The sequence below is a fragment of the Agelaius phoeniceus genome, chromosome 25 (assembly GCF_051311805.1).
Source record: "Agelaius phoeniceus isolate bAgePho1 chromosome 25, bAgePho1.hap1, whole genome shotgun sequence".
NCBI lineage: Eukaryota > Metazoa > Chordata > Aves > Passeriformes > Icteridae > Agelaius > Agelaius phoeniceus.
The window spans coordinates 2761675-2779551 of NC_135289.1; the positions used below are offsets into that span (position 1 = coordinate 2761675).

Consider the following 17877-nt stretch of genomic DNA (forward strand, 5'->3'; position numbering starts at 1 on the left):
AGACACTTTTGGCTGCCTGGGTGTGTGGTGTTTCACCCCACAGACACTTTTGGCTGGCTGGGTGTGTGGTGTTTCACCCCACAGACACTTTTGGCTGCTGGGTGTGTGGTGTTTCACCCCACAGACACTTTGGGCTGCCTGGGTGTGTGGTGTTTCACCCCACAGACACTTTGGGCTGCCTGGGTGTGTGGTGTTTCACCTCACAGACACCTTTGGGTGCGTGGTGTTTCACCCCACAGACACTTTTGCCTGCCTGGGTGCTGCAGCTGGGCCCTGCAGACAAGTCCAGGCCTGCAGGAGCTCTGGTGCTGCTGGGATGGAGCTTCCCCCCATAACAGGGGCTGCTCCTCAGGTTTCCCTCTGTGGAGAAGCTTTCAGGCAATGGTGAAGGAAAGGAGTCGGTTCTGATGGAGGGTTTGGATCCAGAGCTTTATTCTGGCCCTCAGGCCTCTGAATGCAGCACCAGCTCCCACAGAACTCCCTGAGCCCGTGGCTGCTGCTCCTTTGACCCCGGGAGAGGGCAGGGAAGGGGCAGGGAGGCACCAAGCAGGGACAGGAGGGGAGGGACAAAGGGACAAAGGACACCGGGATGGCCCAAATCCCCCCCCAGGGGTAGAGGGCATCCTTTGGATCTACCAATCCTTCTGGAATTCCAGGATTTCAGTGCTGGGAGGGGAAAGGAGAGGTGACTGACACACCTGGGAGGGAATCTTCAGGGGAGGGACCTGAGGTTCTGAGGTCCCCCTGAAAGTAGTTCATGCTTTCATGTTCAGAATTGTTTTGTATGTAATTATAACTTGAGTCTTAGAATCAGAAAGTACTTCTATTCAAAGCAATGCTGAATGGCCTTGTTCCCAGGCTTTTAATCAGTATTTTTCCAGCTGAAATTCAGTAATTTCCAGTAATTTTCCAGCTGAAATTCAGAAAGTTGTCTTTATCAGTATATATGAGCACAGTTTTCTGATCAGTGACTGGATGAATTTCGAAGTGGCAGATACTCTGTTCAGTGTCTAGACACACATCCTGGGCATTAATAGTATTGCTTTCACAAATGAATCCCAGCTGTTGTCTAGTAATGCAGGATTCTAAGTTTGCTGTTTGCTACTTTTCATTCACTTTTCGTGCCCACACCCTATGTCCTGAAGGGTAGAGTGTGACACTGTTCACAAGAGTTTTTAAATTAGAACAGAGACGAGGATCTGACTCTATGTTTCAGGAGGCTTCGTTTATTATTTTATGATATATATTACATAAAAACTATATAAATAAAAAAAAAAGTTCTCATCAGAAAGCTAACTAAGCTAAGAATAGAAAAGAATGATAACAAAAGTTTGTGGCTCAGACAGAAAGCTTGAGCCAACTGAGCTATGATTGGCCATTAATTACAAACAACTCCATGAAACCAATCACAGATCTACCTGTTGCATTCTACAGCAGCAGATAATCATTGTTTAATCATTTTGTTCTTGAGGCCTCTCAGCTTCTCAAGAGGAGAAGTCCTAAAGAAAGGATTTTTCATGAAAAGATGTCTGCGACTGTAGAGCACTGTTTTGGATGATTTAATCTTAGTGCAGTGATGGGATGGATAATGTAAACAGTGGAATTATGGATGGTAAGCACAAAGGCAGTGGCTACATTAGAAGCAGGATCATAGGTGAAATTTCCTGCAGTCTACCAGGATTGAAACTTCTTTTCAAAATCAATTGCATTGTCACAGACAACTTCCTGAAAGGGACGGGGGTGGCAGGGGTGAGGTCAGCCCTGACTTCTCGCTGCTTGCAGAAAATGATGAAGGACAACAACCTGGTGAGGCACCTGGACGCCTGCGAGACCATGGGCAACGCCACGGCCATCTGCTCGGACAAGACGGGCACGCTGACCATGAACCGCATGACCGTGGTGCAGGCCTACGTGGGGGACACCCACTACCGCCAGATCCCCGACCCCGAGGCCATCCTGCCCAAAACCCTGGACCTCATCGTCCACGGCGTGGCCATCAACTCTGCCTACACCTCCAAGATCCTGGTGAGCTGCGGCACCGAAGCTTGGGGGCGTCCTGATGAACGTACTGGGAACTCAGGCTGGACAGAATTAAAGGAATAAAGTAGGGTTGATTAAAATGTAGTGAGAGTGACCCCAGAGCTGCTGGGGAAGGGCTGTCCCTGTTCTCTGTGTTCCCCTCACCTTGTCCCCTGTCCTACCTGCCCAAGGTGAATCTTCAAGAATCTTGGGCAGTACAAGAGCCCGGCCATGGCTCCATCCAAAGATGGACACCTGGTCATGAGTTTTCACACTTTTATAAGTTTTGGTCCATGTCCATATTGGGGTTAATTGTCCAGTCACAGCTCCAGGTTGTGCAGTCCCATCCTTCCAGTTTGCTCTTCTCAATTCCCTGTTTGCACTTTTTGGGGCTGAAGCTGCAGCAGAGTCCTTGGTTCTGGGGCTGGAAAAGGATTGTTTGGTGTGGCTGAGCTGTGAGGAGAACACGTGAAGTTCAGAGTCATATCCTAATGCAGTACATAGTCTGGAAAATACAAAAGCTTAAACTTAAGGCATTGTTCCATCCGTCCATCCATCCATCCATCCATCCATCCATCCATCCATCCATCCATCCTTCAATCCATTGTTCCACCTATCCTTCCATCTATCATTTCATCATTCCACCCTGTTCCACACCCGGGTTTGGCATCCTTCATCATTTCTCCCTCCTTTTTGCAGCCACCAGAGAAGGAAGGGGGGCTGCCCCGCCAGGTGGGCAACAAGACCGAGTGTGCCCTGCTGGGCTTCGTGCTGGACCTGAAGCAGGACTACCAGGCCGTGCGCAACGAGGTGCCCGAGGAGAAGCTCTACAAGGTCTGGAACAGAATAGAAATTTACCAGGGTAGAAATCCATTTTGGATTTAGGTGAAATCCATTTTGGAATTAAGTGAAATGTGCTGCTTTGCATTATTGAGTCTGGAGCTTGCTAACAGAGATGAAATGTGCTGTTTTAACCTGTTTGGTGTGTTAACTCTGCTGTGCTCGCAAACTGCCTCAGCTAAGGAGAAAGAATGGGAACTCCCCAACTAAAAAGGGAGATAAGAGGGGCCCCTTGAACTTTGAAACAAAGGTGAGAGCCAAAGCTGAAGCTGCAGACAGAGTGACCAGAGAGTTCTCTGCACAAGGAATAATTGCAAATTGTAACTCAAAACCAGTAAAATGAATATATATAAACCTATAATGAATAGGACCTATAGAACCTATATGAACCTATAATGAATATACATAAACCTATAATGAATAGGACCTATATGAACCTATAATGAATATACATAAACCTATAATGAATAGAACCTATATGAACCTATAATGAATATACATAAAACTATAATGAATAGGACCTATTTGAACCTATATGAACCTATAATGAATATACCTAAACCTATTGTGAAACTCTGTGCAAGTAAAGGGCATAAAAAAAGGATCGGGAATTCTCAGGGGTGTCCTTTAGGAGGAACAACCCCACATATATCCAGGGCTGTAATAAATACCAGCTTTACATCTTTTACAAGTTGTGGAGTTAAGTTTTGGGGTTTTTTTTCCCCCACAAATCAGGTCTACACCTTCAACTCCGTGCGCAAGTCCATGAGCACCGTGCTGAGGAACAGCGGCGGCGGCTTCCGCATGTACAGCAAGGGCGCCTCTGAGATCATCCTGCGCAAGTAAATCCTGCTCCTGCCCCATCCCCCGGGAATCCTGGGCATCCCACGGGGCAAGGGGGCATGGGCGTGGGTGCTGGGAGGTGCCCAGTGGGGTTTGGGAAAGCTGGAGGGAAAGGGGGTGTCCATACAGGGTGCCAGGAATGGGTTTGGGAAAGTTGGAGGGGGCTGTGAAAAAGGGACAGCCCCTGTTTGTAGATGGGGTGCTGGGAATATGGCAAGGAGGTTTTTGGGTGGATTTGGGAAAGCTGGAAGGAGCTGTGGGAGGAGAATGCCCCCTTTTCTGTGGATGAGGTGCCAGGAATGTGCCAAGTGTTTTTTGGGTGGATTTGTGAAAGTTGGAGGGACTTGTGGAAGGGGAATGTGCCCCTTTTTGTGGATGTGGTGACAGGAATGTGCTGAGTGTTTTTTGGGTGGGTTTGGGGAAATTGGAGGGGGCTGTGAAAAAGGAACAGCCCCTTTTTGTAGATGGGGTGCCAGGAATGTGCCAAGTGTTTTTTGGGTGGGTTTAGGAAATCTGGAAGGGGCTTTGTGTAGATGGGGTCCCAGGAATGTACTGAGCGGTTTTTGGATGGATTTAGGAAATCTGGAGGGAGCTGTGGAAGGGGTTGTGTCCCTTCTATAGATGTGGTGACAGGAATGTGCTGAGAGTGTTTTGGGTAGGTTTAGGGAATCTGGAGGGGGCTGTGATAAAGGAACAGCCCCGTTTTTGTGGATGGGGTGCCAGGAATGTGACAGTGCCTCACTCAGCTCCCGGTCCCCTCAGGTGCACCAAGATCCTGGACAAGAACGGCGAGCCGCGGGTGTTCAAGGTGAAGGACAGGGACGAGATGGTGAAGAAGGTGATCGAGCCCATGGCCTGCCACGGGCTCAGGACCATCTGCCTGGCATTCCGGGACTTCCCTGCGGACGCAGAGCCCGACTGGGACAGCGAGAACGAGATCCTGTCTGACCTGACCTGCATTGCTGTGGTGGGGATCGAGGATCCCGTACGGCCCGAGGTACCAAACCCCCCCTGGCCTGTGCTGTTCCTGGCCCTTTTCCTGCTGCTCAGGGCTGGGATCCCTTCAGGAACTCCAGCAGGTCCTCTGTGCCCATCCCTGCTGTGCCCCCAGGGAATTCCAGCAGCTCTTCTGTGTCCCCAGTGTGTTTAAAAAAAGACTGGACATGGCACTTGGTGCTATGGTCTGGTTGAGGAGTTAGGGCATAGGTTGGACTCGATGATCTTAGAGGTCTCTTCCAACCTCATTCTGTGATTCTGTGAACTCCATCAGCTCCTCTGTGCCCACCCCTGGTGTTCACCCAAGGAATTCCAGCAGCTCCTCTGTGTCCATCCCTGATATTCCCCCAAGGAATTCCAGCAGCTCTCCCTGCTTTACCCCCAAAGAATTCCAGCAGTTCTTCTGTGCCCATCCCTGATATTCCCCCAAAGAATTCCAGCAGCTCCTCTGTGCCCATTCCTGCTGCAGGCATTTCTCTCCCATTTTTGGACAAAACAATGGCAGCGTGTTCCTACCCAAAATTCCCAATCCTTGTGTTCTGTGCTGCTCCAGGTGAATGGAAGCAGCCAGCAAGAATCCTTGGGCTCCTGGAGCTGGTTTTCCCTCTGAGCTGTGTGCTGGGCTAATGCAATAATGCCCCATCCCTGCCTCTGGATGCAGTCTGGAGCTCTCCCCCTGCTCTCCTGGTCCCTGATGAGATGTTCAGGGATCTGGCAATCTGGGAATTGCATTACAGATCCCTTGGCTGCAGCAGCTCTGGAGGCTCCTGATTTGATTTGCTCATTGCTCACTCCAATTTCCTCTCTTCCCTGATGGATAAACCCATTAGTGGGGTGGGAGGGGATGAAATTCCTGCTTTTATGGACGGTCTGGACGTGCCTTGGCACCCAGGGAGGTGGCAGCAAGGTGGCAGCGAGGTCCATTCCCTTTGGAAGGGAGGAAAGGCTGTGTGGGACTGTGAGCAAAGGGTTGGGAATTCTTTGGAGCAGGGACCTGCCCTGTCCTGGTGTCTCTGCTGGATCCAGGAGAGCCATGGGAGCCCCAGGGAGGTGACAGCGAGGTGACGGTGAGGTGGCAGCAAGGTGGCAGCGAGGTCCCTTCCCTTTGGGGTGGCAGATGCAGCTCCCCCACCCCTCCAGAGCCCTCCCCAGATCCTTTTAGGGACGAGGAGCTGCCTCACCCCCGGCGTTCCCAGTGCCAACCCTGTCCCTGTCCCCAGGTGCCCGATGCCATCCTGAAGTGCCAGCGCGCGGGCATCACCGTCCGCATGGTGACAGGGGACAACATCAACACTGCCCGTGCCATCGCCACCAAGTGTGGCATCCTGCTGCCTGGGGAGGACTTCCTGTGCCTGGAGGGGAAGGAGTTCAACCGCCTGATCCGCAACGAGAAGGGAGAGGTGGGAGAGCTCGGCCCTGCGCGGGCAGGGAGGCTTCTGCAGCTGCAAAAACCCCAAATCCTGAGGGGTTCCCCGAATCCTGAGGGGTTTCCTAAATCCTGAGTGGTTCCCCAAATCCTGAGGGGTTTCCTAAATCCTGAGGGGTTTTCAGGATCCTGCTGTGTTTCCTAAATCCTGAGGGGTTTTCAGGATCCTGATGAGTTTCCTAAATCCTGATGAGTTTCCTAAATCCTGATAGATTTCCCAAGTCCTGCTGGGTTTTCCGAATCTTGCTGGGTTTTCTAGATCCTGCTGGTTTTTCAGAATCCTGCTGGGTTTTCTGAATCTTGAGGGGTTTCCCAGATCCTGCTGGGTTTCCCAAATCCTGATAGATTTCCCAAATCCTGATGGGTTTTCAGGATCTTGCTGGGTTTCCCAAATCCCGCTGGGTTTTCCTTGTTTCCTTGCATAAGGAAGCTGCTGGGGTGCTCAGCAGTGTTTGGGGTGAAGCCACTGTCCCGTCCCACTTGGGATTTGCTCTCTGGTGGGACAGAAGATTCCTGAGGAGGATTCACTTCCCTCTTCCTGGTCCTGCAGGTGGAGCAGGAGCAGCTGGACAAGATCTGGCCCAAGCTGCGGGTGCTGGCACGCTCCTCGCCCACAGACAAGCACACCCTGGTGAAAGGTGGGCACTGCCCCTCTCCAAGGCTCCTCCCTGGAGTTTTTCCAGCCTGGTCCAGGCTGGGATCCTTCCCTTGGGGTTTAATTTCTTGTTTCCGTGGCAGGAATCATCGACAGCACCGTGGGTGACCAGAGGCAGGTGGTGGCTGTGACAGGGGACGGCACCAACGATGGCCCAGCCCTGAAGAAAGCAGATGTTGGGTTTGCCATGGTAGGGCCAGCCTGGGGGTTTTCCTTTGTTCCATGGGATTGCTTCCAGAACCCATGGAAACTCTTTTCCAAATCTATGGGATGGACTGAAAACCCAAAAAGGGATTTTCTTAGGGTGTTGGGTTGGAGTCTGAGCTGCGTAGGGCTGTGAGAAAGGGGTTGGGAATTCCTTGGAGGTCCCAGAGCAGGGACCTGCCCTGTCCCAGTGTCTCTGCTGGATCCAGGACAGCCATGGGAGGGAACCCCAGGATTTGGTTTTTCCTGCAGCTTTTCACCCCAATTCCAGGCATGGTGCTGGATCAGGCTTTGGGAATTGATTTATGGGGGAAAACTCTGGTTTGATGCCTTTTTATCCTGTCTGAAAGAAGCAGGGAAATAAACCTGTTGTTTATAACAGGTTCCCTGGGGGTTAATTTAGGGACATGAGCAGGAGCTGGGTGGGGAGCAAATGAGAGATTTTTAGGGAAGTGTTTTTAGAAATGTGCTGAACAGCCAAACTCAATTCCAGAAGCAGGGAAAGCTGTTCCCCTAAACCCCATTCGCTGCAGCAGGCAGGGATTTCCCCTTTGAGGAGGGATTGGGATCTGGGGAATCCGGGAAAACGCCAGGAATGGGCTCGTTTTGGGCAGGGCTTGGAATTCCTGCATGGAATTCCTGCGGGGCGAGCGCCTCGCAGTGCCGGCTCCGGGAAGCGCAGCCCGGCCCACTGCCCTGGAGATCCTGACAGGGATTTTTGGGGATTTTTTGGGAGTTTTGGGGATTTTTGGGAAGCTGCAGGGCCGTTCTCAGCCCAGGCTGGGGCAGAACCCTCCGGGCTGAGCTCTGCCTCCCTTGGGCTCCCAGCAGAGGCGCCCAGCCCGGGATGGAGCCAATCCCTGATGTGAGGAGGGAGCTGTTTCCAGCTGTTTCCCAGCTGTTTCCTGTTCGTTTTCCAGCTGTTTCCTGTTCATTTTCCAGCTGTTTCCTGTTCGTTTTCCAGCTGTTTTCCAGTCTGTTTTCCAGACTGTTTTCCCCCTGTTTTCCAGCTGTTTGCTGGCATTTTCCCAGCTGTTTTCCAGCAGATTTCCAGCTTTTTTCCAGCTATTTCCTGTCTGTTTTCCTGTCTGTTTTCCAGCTATTTCCTGGCATTTTCCCAGCAGATTTACAGCTTTTCTCCAGCTGTTTCCCAGCTGTTTTCTGGCTGTTTCCTGTCTGTTTTCATGTCAGTTTTCCATCCCTTACCTGGCTGTTTCCTGGCATTTTCCTGGCTGTTTCCCAGCTGTTTTCTGTCCGTTTCCTAGTGTTTTCCCAGCTGTTTTCCAGCTTTTCTGCACCATGGCTCTGTCTGGGGAAGCTGTGCCGCCTCAGAGCCTGTCCCTGAAGCCCCTGGAGCTCTGCTGGCCCTGCTGAGCAGGGATTGGCACCAGCTCCAGGGGCTTTTCCTGCTGGGCACATCCCTGGCACACAGCAGAGCCAGGCAGGGCCGTGACTCACCCCTGGCTTTGTCCCCAAGGGCATCGCGGGCACGGACGTGGCCAAGGAGGCCTCGGACATCATCCTGACCGACGACAACTTCACCAGCATCGTCAAGGCCGTCATGTGGGGCCGCAACGTCTACGACAGCATCTCCAAGTTCCTGCAGTTCCAGCTCACCGTCAACGTGGTGGCCGTCATCGTGGCCTTCACTGGCGCCTGCATCACACAGGTGAGCTCACCTGGGTAGGTGGGACATGGGGGATCTCATTTGGGTGGGTGGGACATGGTGGTGGCATCATTGTGGCCTTCGCTGGTCCCTGCATTATCCAGGTGAGCTCACCTGGGTAGGTGGGACATGGGGAGGGTTCTCACCTGGGATGGGTGGGACATGGTGGTGGCATCATCGTGGCCTTCACTGGCACCTGCATCACACAGGTGAGCTCACCTGGGTGGGTGGGACATGGGGAGGGTTCTCACCTGGGCAGGTGGGACACAGGAGGTCCCAGAGAAAAGAAGAAATATCTTGGGGGGTGTTTTAGGAAGGTGTTAAGTACCCCAGAGCAATTCTGGAGTTCTCTTCAGGAGGAGAGCGAAACAAAGAAGGGAACAAAGGTTTATTTTGGTGGCATGACACGTTCTCCCCCCTCAGGACTCGCCCCTGAAGGCCGTGCAGATGCTGTGGGTGAACCTGATCATGGACACGTTCGCCTCGCTGGCGCTGGCCACGGAGCCGCCGTCGGAGTCGCTGCTGCTGCGCAAACCCTACGGGCGCAACAAGCCGCTCATCTCCCGCACCATGATGAAAAACATCCTGGGCCACGCCGTCTACCAGCTCACCATCATCTTCACCCTGCTCTTCGCAGGTCAGCCGCAGGGCCAGAGTGTCCTGGGAGAGAGGGGAGAGGGGAAGGGGGAAAGGAAAGGGGAAAAAAGGAAAGGGAAGGAAGGAAAGGGAAAAAGGAAAGGAAAAAGGAGGAAAGGGAAAGGGGGAAAGGAAAGTTTTTTTCTTTCTTTCTTGATTTCTATTGGTTTTTCTTTCTTTCTTGGTTTCTGTTGTTTTTTCTTTCTTTCTCAGTTTCTCTTTTGGGACATTTTGGTCATTCTATGTCAACAACCTTGGTAGAAAATTCATTCAGTGTAAACACGGATCCTCTTCTCAAACTTCTCTGTGGCTCTCAGAAATGCTGTAAAACCTCTTCCACATCTTCCCTTCCCCAATTCCCCTTTTTTCTCCTGCTCAGGGGAGAAGTTTTTCGACATCGACAGCGGCCGGAACGCGCCCCTGCATTCGCCCCCCACCGAGCACTACACCATCGTCTTCAACACCTTCGTGATGATGCAGCTCTTCAACGAGATCAACGCGCGCAAGATCCACGGCGAGAGGAACGTCTTCGAGGGCATCTACCGCAACCCCATCTTCTGCTCCGTGGTGCTGGGCACCTTCTTCGCCCAGGTGACCCCAGCACGGGCGTTTTGCTTTGCTCCATGGGTTATTCCACTGGGATTCCGTGGCTTCTGCTTTGCTCCATGGGTTATTCCACGTGGGTTATTCCATGGGTTATTCCACTTTGCTCCATGGGTTATTCCACTGGGATTCCGTGGCTTCTGCTTTGCTCCATGGGTTATTCCATGTGGGTTATTCCATGGGTTATTCCACTTTGCTCCATGGGTTATTCCACTTGAGTTCCAATTTGCTCCATGGGTTATTCCACATGGGTTATTCCATGGGTTATTCCACTTTGTTCCATGGGTTATTCCACATGGGTTATTCCATAGGTTATTCCACTTTGCTCTATGGGTTATTCCATGTGGGTTATTCCATGGTTTATTCCACTTTGCTCTATGGGTTATTCCACGTGGGTTATTCCATGGTTTATTCCACTTTGTTCCATGGGTTATTCCACTTTGTTCCATGGGTTATTCCATGGGTTATTCCACTTTGCTCCATGGGTTATTCCACGTGGGTTATTCCATGGCTTCCGCTTTGCTCCATGGGTTATTCCACTGGGATTGCTTCCAGACCATGGAAACTCTGATTTAGTCCAAATCCATGGGATGGACTAAAAACCCAAAATCCCAGCCTGGGTGTGAGGTCCCTGCTCCTTTCTGGTGTCCCATAAGTTTTCCAGTCTGGATGGGATGTCTTTGTACCTCTCTGGTGTTCCACAAAATTCCCAGCCTGGAAGTGAGTGAGGTCCTTGCTCCTAAAATTCCCAGCCTGGATGTGAGGTCCTTGCTCCTCCTCTTGTAATCCCAGGAGAGAGGGGAAGGTGTGGCCCAAGGCAACCCTTCCATGCCCAAGGTGTGACTCTTTTCTCCTGTGCTGCAGATCATCATTGTGGAGTTTGGTGGGAAGCCCTTCAGCTGCTCTGGGCTCACCCTGAGCCAGTGGTTCTGGTGCATTTTCATCGGAGTGGGAGAGCTCCTGTGGGGCCAGGTAAGGGCCAGCCCCAAATCCTGCCCCATCCTTCCCTCCCTGGCCGTGTTCTCCCTGGTTTTTCTCCAGGGTAGCTCCTTATGAAGGTGTTTAGGATGGGGCTGATGCCCCACCCCAGCAGCGGGAGAGGAGGTCGCTCATCCCCTCCTCAGTCCCACCCTGCTGCAGAGGGACACACCCAGCAGTGACAGGGACGTTCCTGGTGTCCCCACTGGGTCCTGGCATCTCCCATGGGCTGGTGGCACTGCAGCTGATGCCTTGAGAAGGCTGAGCTGGAAGAGAGACTAGACAGAGCCAAAGAATAAAGCAGGGATTTATTAAAAGGATCTCCTCAATGGATCCACCTTAGGCAGCACAAGAGCCCAGCCAGGGCTGCACCTAAGGTGAACCAAAATGGTCACAAAATGAACCCAAAATGGACTCAAAATGGTCACAAAATGAACCCAAGATGAACCCAAAATGGTCACAAAATGGACATCTGGTCATGGGGTCTCTCACTTTTATAAATTCTGCTCCATTTGCATATTGGAGTTAATTGTCCAATTACAGCTTCAGGTTATGAAGTCCCATCCTTCTTGTTTCTCTCTCTTCAGTCCATGTTAATGCTTTTGGGCCTGAGATTTTGATAATTTGAAATTTGGATCATAGAGGGGGCCTCAGATTTGGATCATTTGAAATGTGGATCATAGAGCAGGGATTGTTTTCTCTCCCTACTCTGTGATCAGAGCTCACCAACCCTTAGTACAAAGCTCAGACCCACGCACGAAAGCAGCACAGAATCTAAAAACCCCAAAAGCAAAACCCTGAGGCATCCCCAGGACCTCAGGCTAAGTCCCTGCTGTGTCCCTGCCTGTCCCCAGCTGATCTGCACCGTGCCAACGAGCCACCTGAAGTTCCTGAAGGAGGCTGGGCACGGCATCACCAAGGAGGAGATCCCCGAGGAGGAGCTGCCCGAGGACGTGGACGAGATCGACCACGCGGAGATGGAGCTGCGGCGGGGGCAGATCCTGTGGTTCCGGGGGCTCAACAGGATCCAGACCCAGGTACTGGGGGGCAGCAGGGCTGGGGGGGGCTCTGCCTGCTGTGTCCCCTCCTCTCTCTCTCCCCCTGCAGGGGCTGTGTCTGCAGAGAGGTGACAGCTGCTGCTCGCAGGATGCCATCGCCTCCCGGGCCAGGCTTCGGTCTGTGCCTTTGCAGGGAGCCAGGATAACCTGGATTTGGGGACAGCTGGGGGTGGAGGGAGGCTGTTCTGCTGCAGGCACTGTGCAGGAGGCTGGATGTGCCACTGAGGGTCACCTCAGCAGCACAGGAGGCTGTGAGGGGTGCATGGAGCCCCCCAGGCTCTGCCCTGCTCTTGCTGGGATGCTGTTCCCAGTGGGAATGTGCCCAGCAGGGATCTGCCAGCACCAGAGCCTCAAGGTGTGGCTCCTTGTGCCACCCCTCTGTGCCACCTCCCCGTGCTGCACACCCAGAGCTCAGCCCCGCGGCACACGACAGGAGAAAATCTCTCACTCTTCTTTTTACATCACTTGGTTCTCCCTGACTTTTTTCCCCTGATTTTTTTCCTTTTTCCCCACCCCAAAAGGGTGGATTTTTGCTCCCACCAAGCCCCTCACTTTCCTTGGAGGCCAGGGCAGAGCTGTCCCATGGAGGGAAAAATCCTGGTGTCCCCAGGCAGGCAGAGCTGCTGGGTCACCTTTGTTCCTTCTCTGTCCCTCCTCTGTGACAAACAAACAGGGACAGGGGCTGGGGCAGAGTTAACTTTGCTTCTCTGAGCTGTCACCTCCACAGTGTCACCTCAAGGGCCTCAAGGTGAAGCTCAGCCTCGGTTCCTGGCTGGCTGTGAGCCCCGAGGGGCAGCTGGGCTCTGTGTGGGGGTAACCAGTGCTTCACTGACATGAGGAACGTGCTGGGAGCATCCAGGCCCTCCTGGAAGTGCTGCAGATGTGCTGGAAATCCGGGAGCTCTGCAGGGCTGCAGTGCCAGAGGTGCCCCTGGGGCTGAGCCTGGATCTTCCCAGGTGTTTCCCTGTGCTGGAGCTGAGATGAGCTCCTGCCACGTGAGAAATGGGTGCTGGCACGTCCTGGAGCTTCTTTGGGGTCCAACCTGAGCATTGGGGGGGGGCTCCTGTCCGCATTTGGGGTGTGTGAAAAGGGCTCAGGGGAGAAGAGGGATATCAGAATGGGGCAGGAGCCAAGCCATGTGTGAAACACCTGGAGGAGGTGCCCAGAAGGTGCCACGGGGCTGGCATCACCCAGCCACAAAGTGCCCAGGAAGCCACGGTGGCCCCTGAATGCTGCTCAGTTCCTCGAGCCTTGGGACACATCCACAGGGCAGCCATGGCCCCACCACCAGGGTGCTGCATCCCCAGCAGCCCTGAGTCCTGGGAGAGGGGCTGGGACATCTCCTGGGCTCCATGGAGTGTCCCCAAAGTGCCCCACAGGGCTGAGGCACCAGGAGCCCTTCCCCAGCAGCTGCCCACTCGCACTCTGCCCACCCTCTCTGTCTGTCTCTGCTCCTCCTGCAGATTTTTGGATAACCCCAGGTGTTTCCTCTGCCACTGCCTCCCACCACAGCCCTTCTGGTGGGGGGATCAACCCTGCTGCTCTGGGAAGGGCAGAGCTGGACACTCTCTCTGCTCCAACAGCAAAACCCCACGTGGGTTTCAGGGAGTGTGGGGTGGGCTCTTTCCTCCTTCCTCCTCCTCTTCCTCGCCTCTCCATCCTCCTCCTTCCTTGCTGTCTGTCTGCCCGCCCTCCCCTGTCCCCTGTCCCTGTCCCTGTCCCTGTCCCTGGCCGGGTGTCGCTATCTCACTCTCTGGTTCTTTGCAGATGGACGTAGTTTACACATTCCAGACCGGCGCCTCCTCTTTGCAGGGAGCCCTCAGGAGACAGCCTTCCATCGTGAGCCAGCACCACGATGTAAAAAATGTTTCTAGCCCAACCCATGTAGCTCTTTCCTCCGTCAATTCCACTCCCACCACTTCTGCTGTTGCTGCTGCTGCTGCATCTCCTCCTGCGGGCAGTGAGTGATGGTCTCTATTACAATGCATGACTTTAATGAGCACAGAGAGCACCTGCACCCCCCTAACCCCGCCTGCTCTCTCTCCCTCTCAGCCTTGACTCACACACTCAGTCCCAAACCTGAAGGATGGGGCGGGAAACCCTTCAAAACCCCAGGGTTTTTTTATGCTGTTAACAAAGTTATGAACCTTTCTGGTCCTTTTTTCCCCCCCCAGTTCCTTGTTGCTTCCTCTAGTTTTACCTCTTCTCCTCCTTTGCAGGGCTGGTGTTTGTGTCCACCCTCCTGAGGGTGGGCAAAAATTGGCAGTTCTTGCTCAAAAACCCCCCGAGTTCACGAGCATTGCTGGGAGGAGGGCAAGGCTGAGCCCAAATCCTGCTGGTTCTTCCCACTGGCCAGCCCTGGGCCACCCCAGGGATGGGCAGAGGAGTTGCTTGAAATCTCTTCTGGAGGCAGAGTGGCCGTTGGGACTGTCCCCAAGGCTGGCTGAGCCACGGCAAGGAGGGACAAACAGGACCTGCTCCTGCCCTGGGTGCTGCCTGTGGCTCAGCTGGTGACACCTCGGGGCTGCTGTCCCCCTCTCTGTCCCCACCTGGGGACTTGCATGGCCTGGGGACATCCCTGTGCTGCCCTGGGGAGCCAGAGGATCCTCGGTGCCCACCTTGCTCTGCACACTCTGGATCCCAGGGTATGCAGACACTGCTCTGCATGGAAATGGGCATGAAAAACAATTCCTGCTGCATCCCAGTGGGAATTCTGGGTCCTGGATCTGGCACTGGATCTCCAGACCCTAAAAAAGCATGGAACACAATTCCTGCTGGACCCCAGGGGGAATTCTGGGTCCTGGTTCTGGCACTGGCTCTCCAGACCCTAAAAAAAGCATGAAAAACAATTCCTGCTGGACCCCAGGGGGAATTCTGGATCATGGATCTGGCACTGGATCTCCAGACCCTAAAAAAAGCATGGAACACAATTCCTGCTGGATCCCAGTGGGAATTCTGGGTTCTGGTTCTGGCACTGGGTTTCCAGACCCTACAAAAAAGGCCCTGTCTGTGTTCATCACAGCTTGCTCTGCACATTCTGGATCTCAGGGTGTGCAGACACACAACTCTACATGGAAATGGGCATGAAAAACAATTCCTGCTGGATCCCAGTGGGAATTCTGGATCATGGATCTGGCACTGGGTTTTCAGACCCTAAAAAAGGCCCTGTCTGTGTTCATCACAGCTTGCTCTGCACATGCTGGATCCCAGGGTGTGCAGACACACAACTCTACATGGAAATGGGCATGGAGGCCACATTCCTGCTGGATCCCAGTGGGAATTCTGGGTCCTGGAGCTGGCACTGGGTTTTCAGACCCTAAAAAAGGCCCTGTCTGGTGCAGGGCTCTCTCTCTGTTCATCGTGGGCTGCTCTGCACACACTGGATCCCAGGGTGTGCAGACACACAACTGTGCATGGAAAACAATTCCTGCTGCATCCCAGTGGGAATTCTGGATCATGGATCTGGCACTGGGTCTCCAGACCCTAAAAAAAGGCCCTGTGTTCATCACAGCTTGCTCTGCACATGCTGGATCCCAGGGTGTGCAGACACACAACTGTGCATGGAAATGGGCATGGAAGCCACGTATCAATGGGAATTCTGGATCCTGGCTTTCCAGGCCCCCCCAAAAAGGCCCTGTCTGATGTAGAACCCTCTGTGTGTTCGGTGTTGGGGCTGGTGAGCACGTGGCCCTGGGTTCTGTCTGCAGGCTGGGAGCAGGGAATGTGGCTCTGCTGGATAATTGGCTTTTTTATTGCACAGTCACTTATCCCTGTTCTCCTCTGATTAGAGAAATACCCTCGGTGACTTTCTGGAGAGCTTTCAGGCTCTGCTGTTTATGCACTGTGGGGGAGGAGAGAGAATTTGGGATAATTTTGTTTTCTCTCTGTTTAGCTGACTCTGAGGCTGGCAGCTGATTGGGTTTAACCCCAGCGATTCTGGAGCAGCACAGCTGCCTCCTGCTCCTGCCTGCATCTGGGAAAACCTCCAGGATTTTCTGATGGAATAAAATCTGCTTAGAGGGGCTCAGAGCAGAGGGTTTGCAGGGGTGGGGATGAGACCATAATGCAGCTTTTTTGCAGTCTGTGGATCCATGTTTTCCCCCATTTTGCAGCGAGGGAATAGAAAACTTGGATAGCTCATGCAAACTTCGCCAGGAGCTAACCCAGGTCTCCAAATTTCCTGCTGTTTTCTTGCCTGGATTTCTCTTGTTTCCCTCTGCTGCTTCCCTCTCTCCCAAAGCTCCTCTTCCCTCCACGCAGATCTGTGGTGTCCCTCTCCCATGGATGAGTTTTTCCAGGGCTGGATTTGCTGTGTCCCTTCCTGGAGCTGCTGGAGAGCTCTCAGGAATCCATGCTCAGGTTTTGGCAGAGCCCAGCTGCTCCTGCTGGGAATTCTGCCCTGGATTGAGGGGCTGGGCAGAGCCAGGGGCACGGGATGAGATGCCCAGGGGCTCTCCCCCAGCACGTGGAGGTTTCACGTTGCACAGGAATCGATCCCAAGCCTGGAGGTTGCATTTGAAGCTTCCAGGTGGAGAGGAGGCGGGAGGAGCCGGGCGTGGGAGGGAGGGAGGGGCGGCTCCAGGCTGGAATTCAGCTCTGCTGGCGCTGCCTGCCTCATTCAGAACACATTTCCTCCCTGTTCCCTTCCTTTGAGAGGGAACAGCTGAATTCATCTCGCAGCAGGTGATGGAGAAGGGAGGAAAATCTGAGGGAAGCTGCAGCAGGAGCTCCTTGAGGGGGCTGAGCAAGAGACTGAGCACAGATTCCCTGGAATTGCTCCAGGGAGCCTTCCCTGCTGCTCCTGGCAGTGCTGGACAAATCTCCAGGGCTCTGGAGGTGATTCCTTGGGAGAGGAGATCTCCTGCTCCCACGTGAGAGGGGGAGGCTTCTGTGGAGCTGCTCCTAAATCTGAATGGTAGATGCCACCACCTCATGGCTCTGACAGTCCCTGGGCTGTCCCTGATCACCTCCTTGTGGCTGTGACAGTGCCTGGGTCTCCTTGGCCACCACCTCATGGCTGTGACAGTCCCTGGGCTGTCCCTGGCCACCACCTCGTGGCTGTGACAGTCCCTGGGTTCTCCTTGGCCATCTCCTTGTGGCTGTGACAGTCCCTGGGCTGTCCCTGGCCACCTCCTCGTGGCTCTGGCAGTCCCTGGGTCTCCTTGGCCACCTCCTCGTGGCTGTGACAGTCCCTGGGTCTCCTTGGCCACCTCCTTGTGGCTCTGACAGTCCCTGGGCTGTCCCTGGCCACCTCCTTGTGGCTGTGACAGTCCCTGGGTTCTCCTTCGCCACCTCCTCGTGGCTCTGGCAGTCCCTGGGTCTCCTTGGCCACCTCCTCGTGGCTGTGACAGTCCCTGGGCTGTCCTTGGCCATCTCCTTGTGGCTGTGACAGTCCCTGGGTCTCCTTGGCCATCTCCTTGTGGCTGTGACAGTCCCTGGGCTGTCCTTGGCCACCTCCTCATGGCTGTGACAGTCCCTGGGTCTCCTTGGCTTGGTGGGATTGTTCTCCTTGGTTCAGTTGCTGTTTTAGGGCTCAGGACTTGCTGTTCTCAAGTTGTTGCTGATGTGACAGATGATCAGTCTGAGGTGGCCCCGGTGGTGTCCCTTGGCCTGTGCGTTCACCTGAATTGATCCAAGGTCATCAGTGCACAAATCCAGCTCTGAATTGGTTCCCAGCTCACTCAAATTCCCATTTTTCCAGGCCAGTGGTGCTCCAGGCTCATGCAAAGCTCCTTCTGTGGGGCTGGAGACCGAGCACAGACTGAAACTGCTCCAGGGAGCCTTCCCTGCTGCTCCCAGGGGTCTGGGAGAGGAGATCTGGTCCCATGTGAGCTCTGCTCCACAGAGCTGAGGCTTCTGCTGCTTCCCTGGAACCCAGCAGGGCTGGGATGTGACACTTGTCACCCACCTGAGGCCAAACCTGTGAGCTGGAATTCCAGAGGATCTGAGGGGA

General features: G+C 53.8%; 1 protein-coding gene across 5 annotated transcripts in view; it reads left to right on the forward strand.

The window, feature by feature from the left end:
• Positions 1 to 17877, forward strand: part of ATP2B4 (ATPase plasma membrane Ca2+ transporting 4) — a 59564-nt gene that overhangs the window by 37571 nt on the left and 4116 nt on the right. For 4 of the 5 annotated variants that reach the window (XM_077190582.1, XM_077190584.1, XM_077190585.1 and 1 more), the window contains exons 10-22: positions 1783 to 2025; positions 2719 to 2853; positions 3595 to 3701; positions 4465 to 4699; positions 5919 to 6098; positions 6675 to 6762; positions 6863 to 6969; positions 8461 to 8652; positions 9073 to 9286; positions 9665 to 9876; positions 10753 to 10860; positions 11721 to 11903; positions 13692 to 13884. In XM_077190582.1, coding sequence (XP_077046697.1) covers positions 1783 to 2025; positions 2719 to 2853; positions 3595 to 3701; positions 4465 to 4699; positions 5919 to 6098; positions 6675 to 6762; positions 6863 to 6969; positions 8461 to 8652; positions 9073 to 9286; positions 9665 to 9876; positions 10753 to 10860; positions 11721 to 11903; positions 13692 to 13884 — 2197 coding nt within the window. The remainder of the gene's footprint in view (positions 1 to 1782; positions 2026 to 2718; positions 2854 to 3594; positions 3702 to 4464; positions 4700 to 5918; positions 6099 to 6674; positions 6763 to 6862; positions 6970 to 8460; positions 8653 to 9072; positions 9287 to 9664; positions 9877 to 10752; positions 10861 to 11720; positions 11904 to 13691; positions 13885 to 17877) is intronic. The other variant, XM_054648741.2, reaches the window with a different exon arrangement.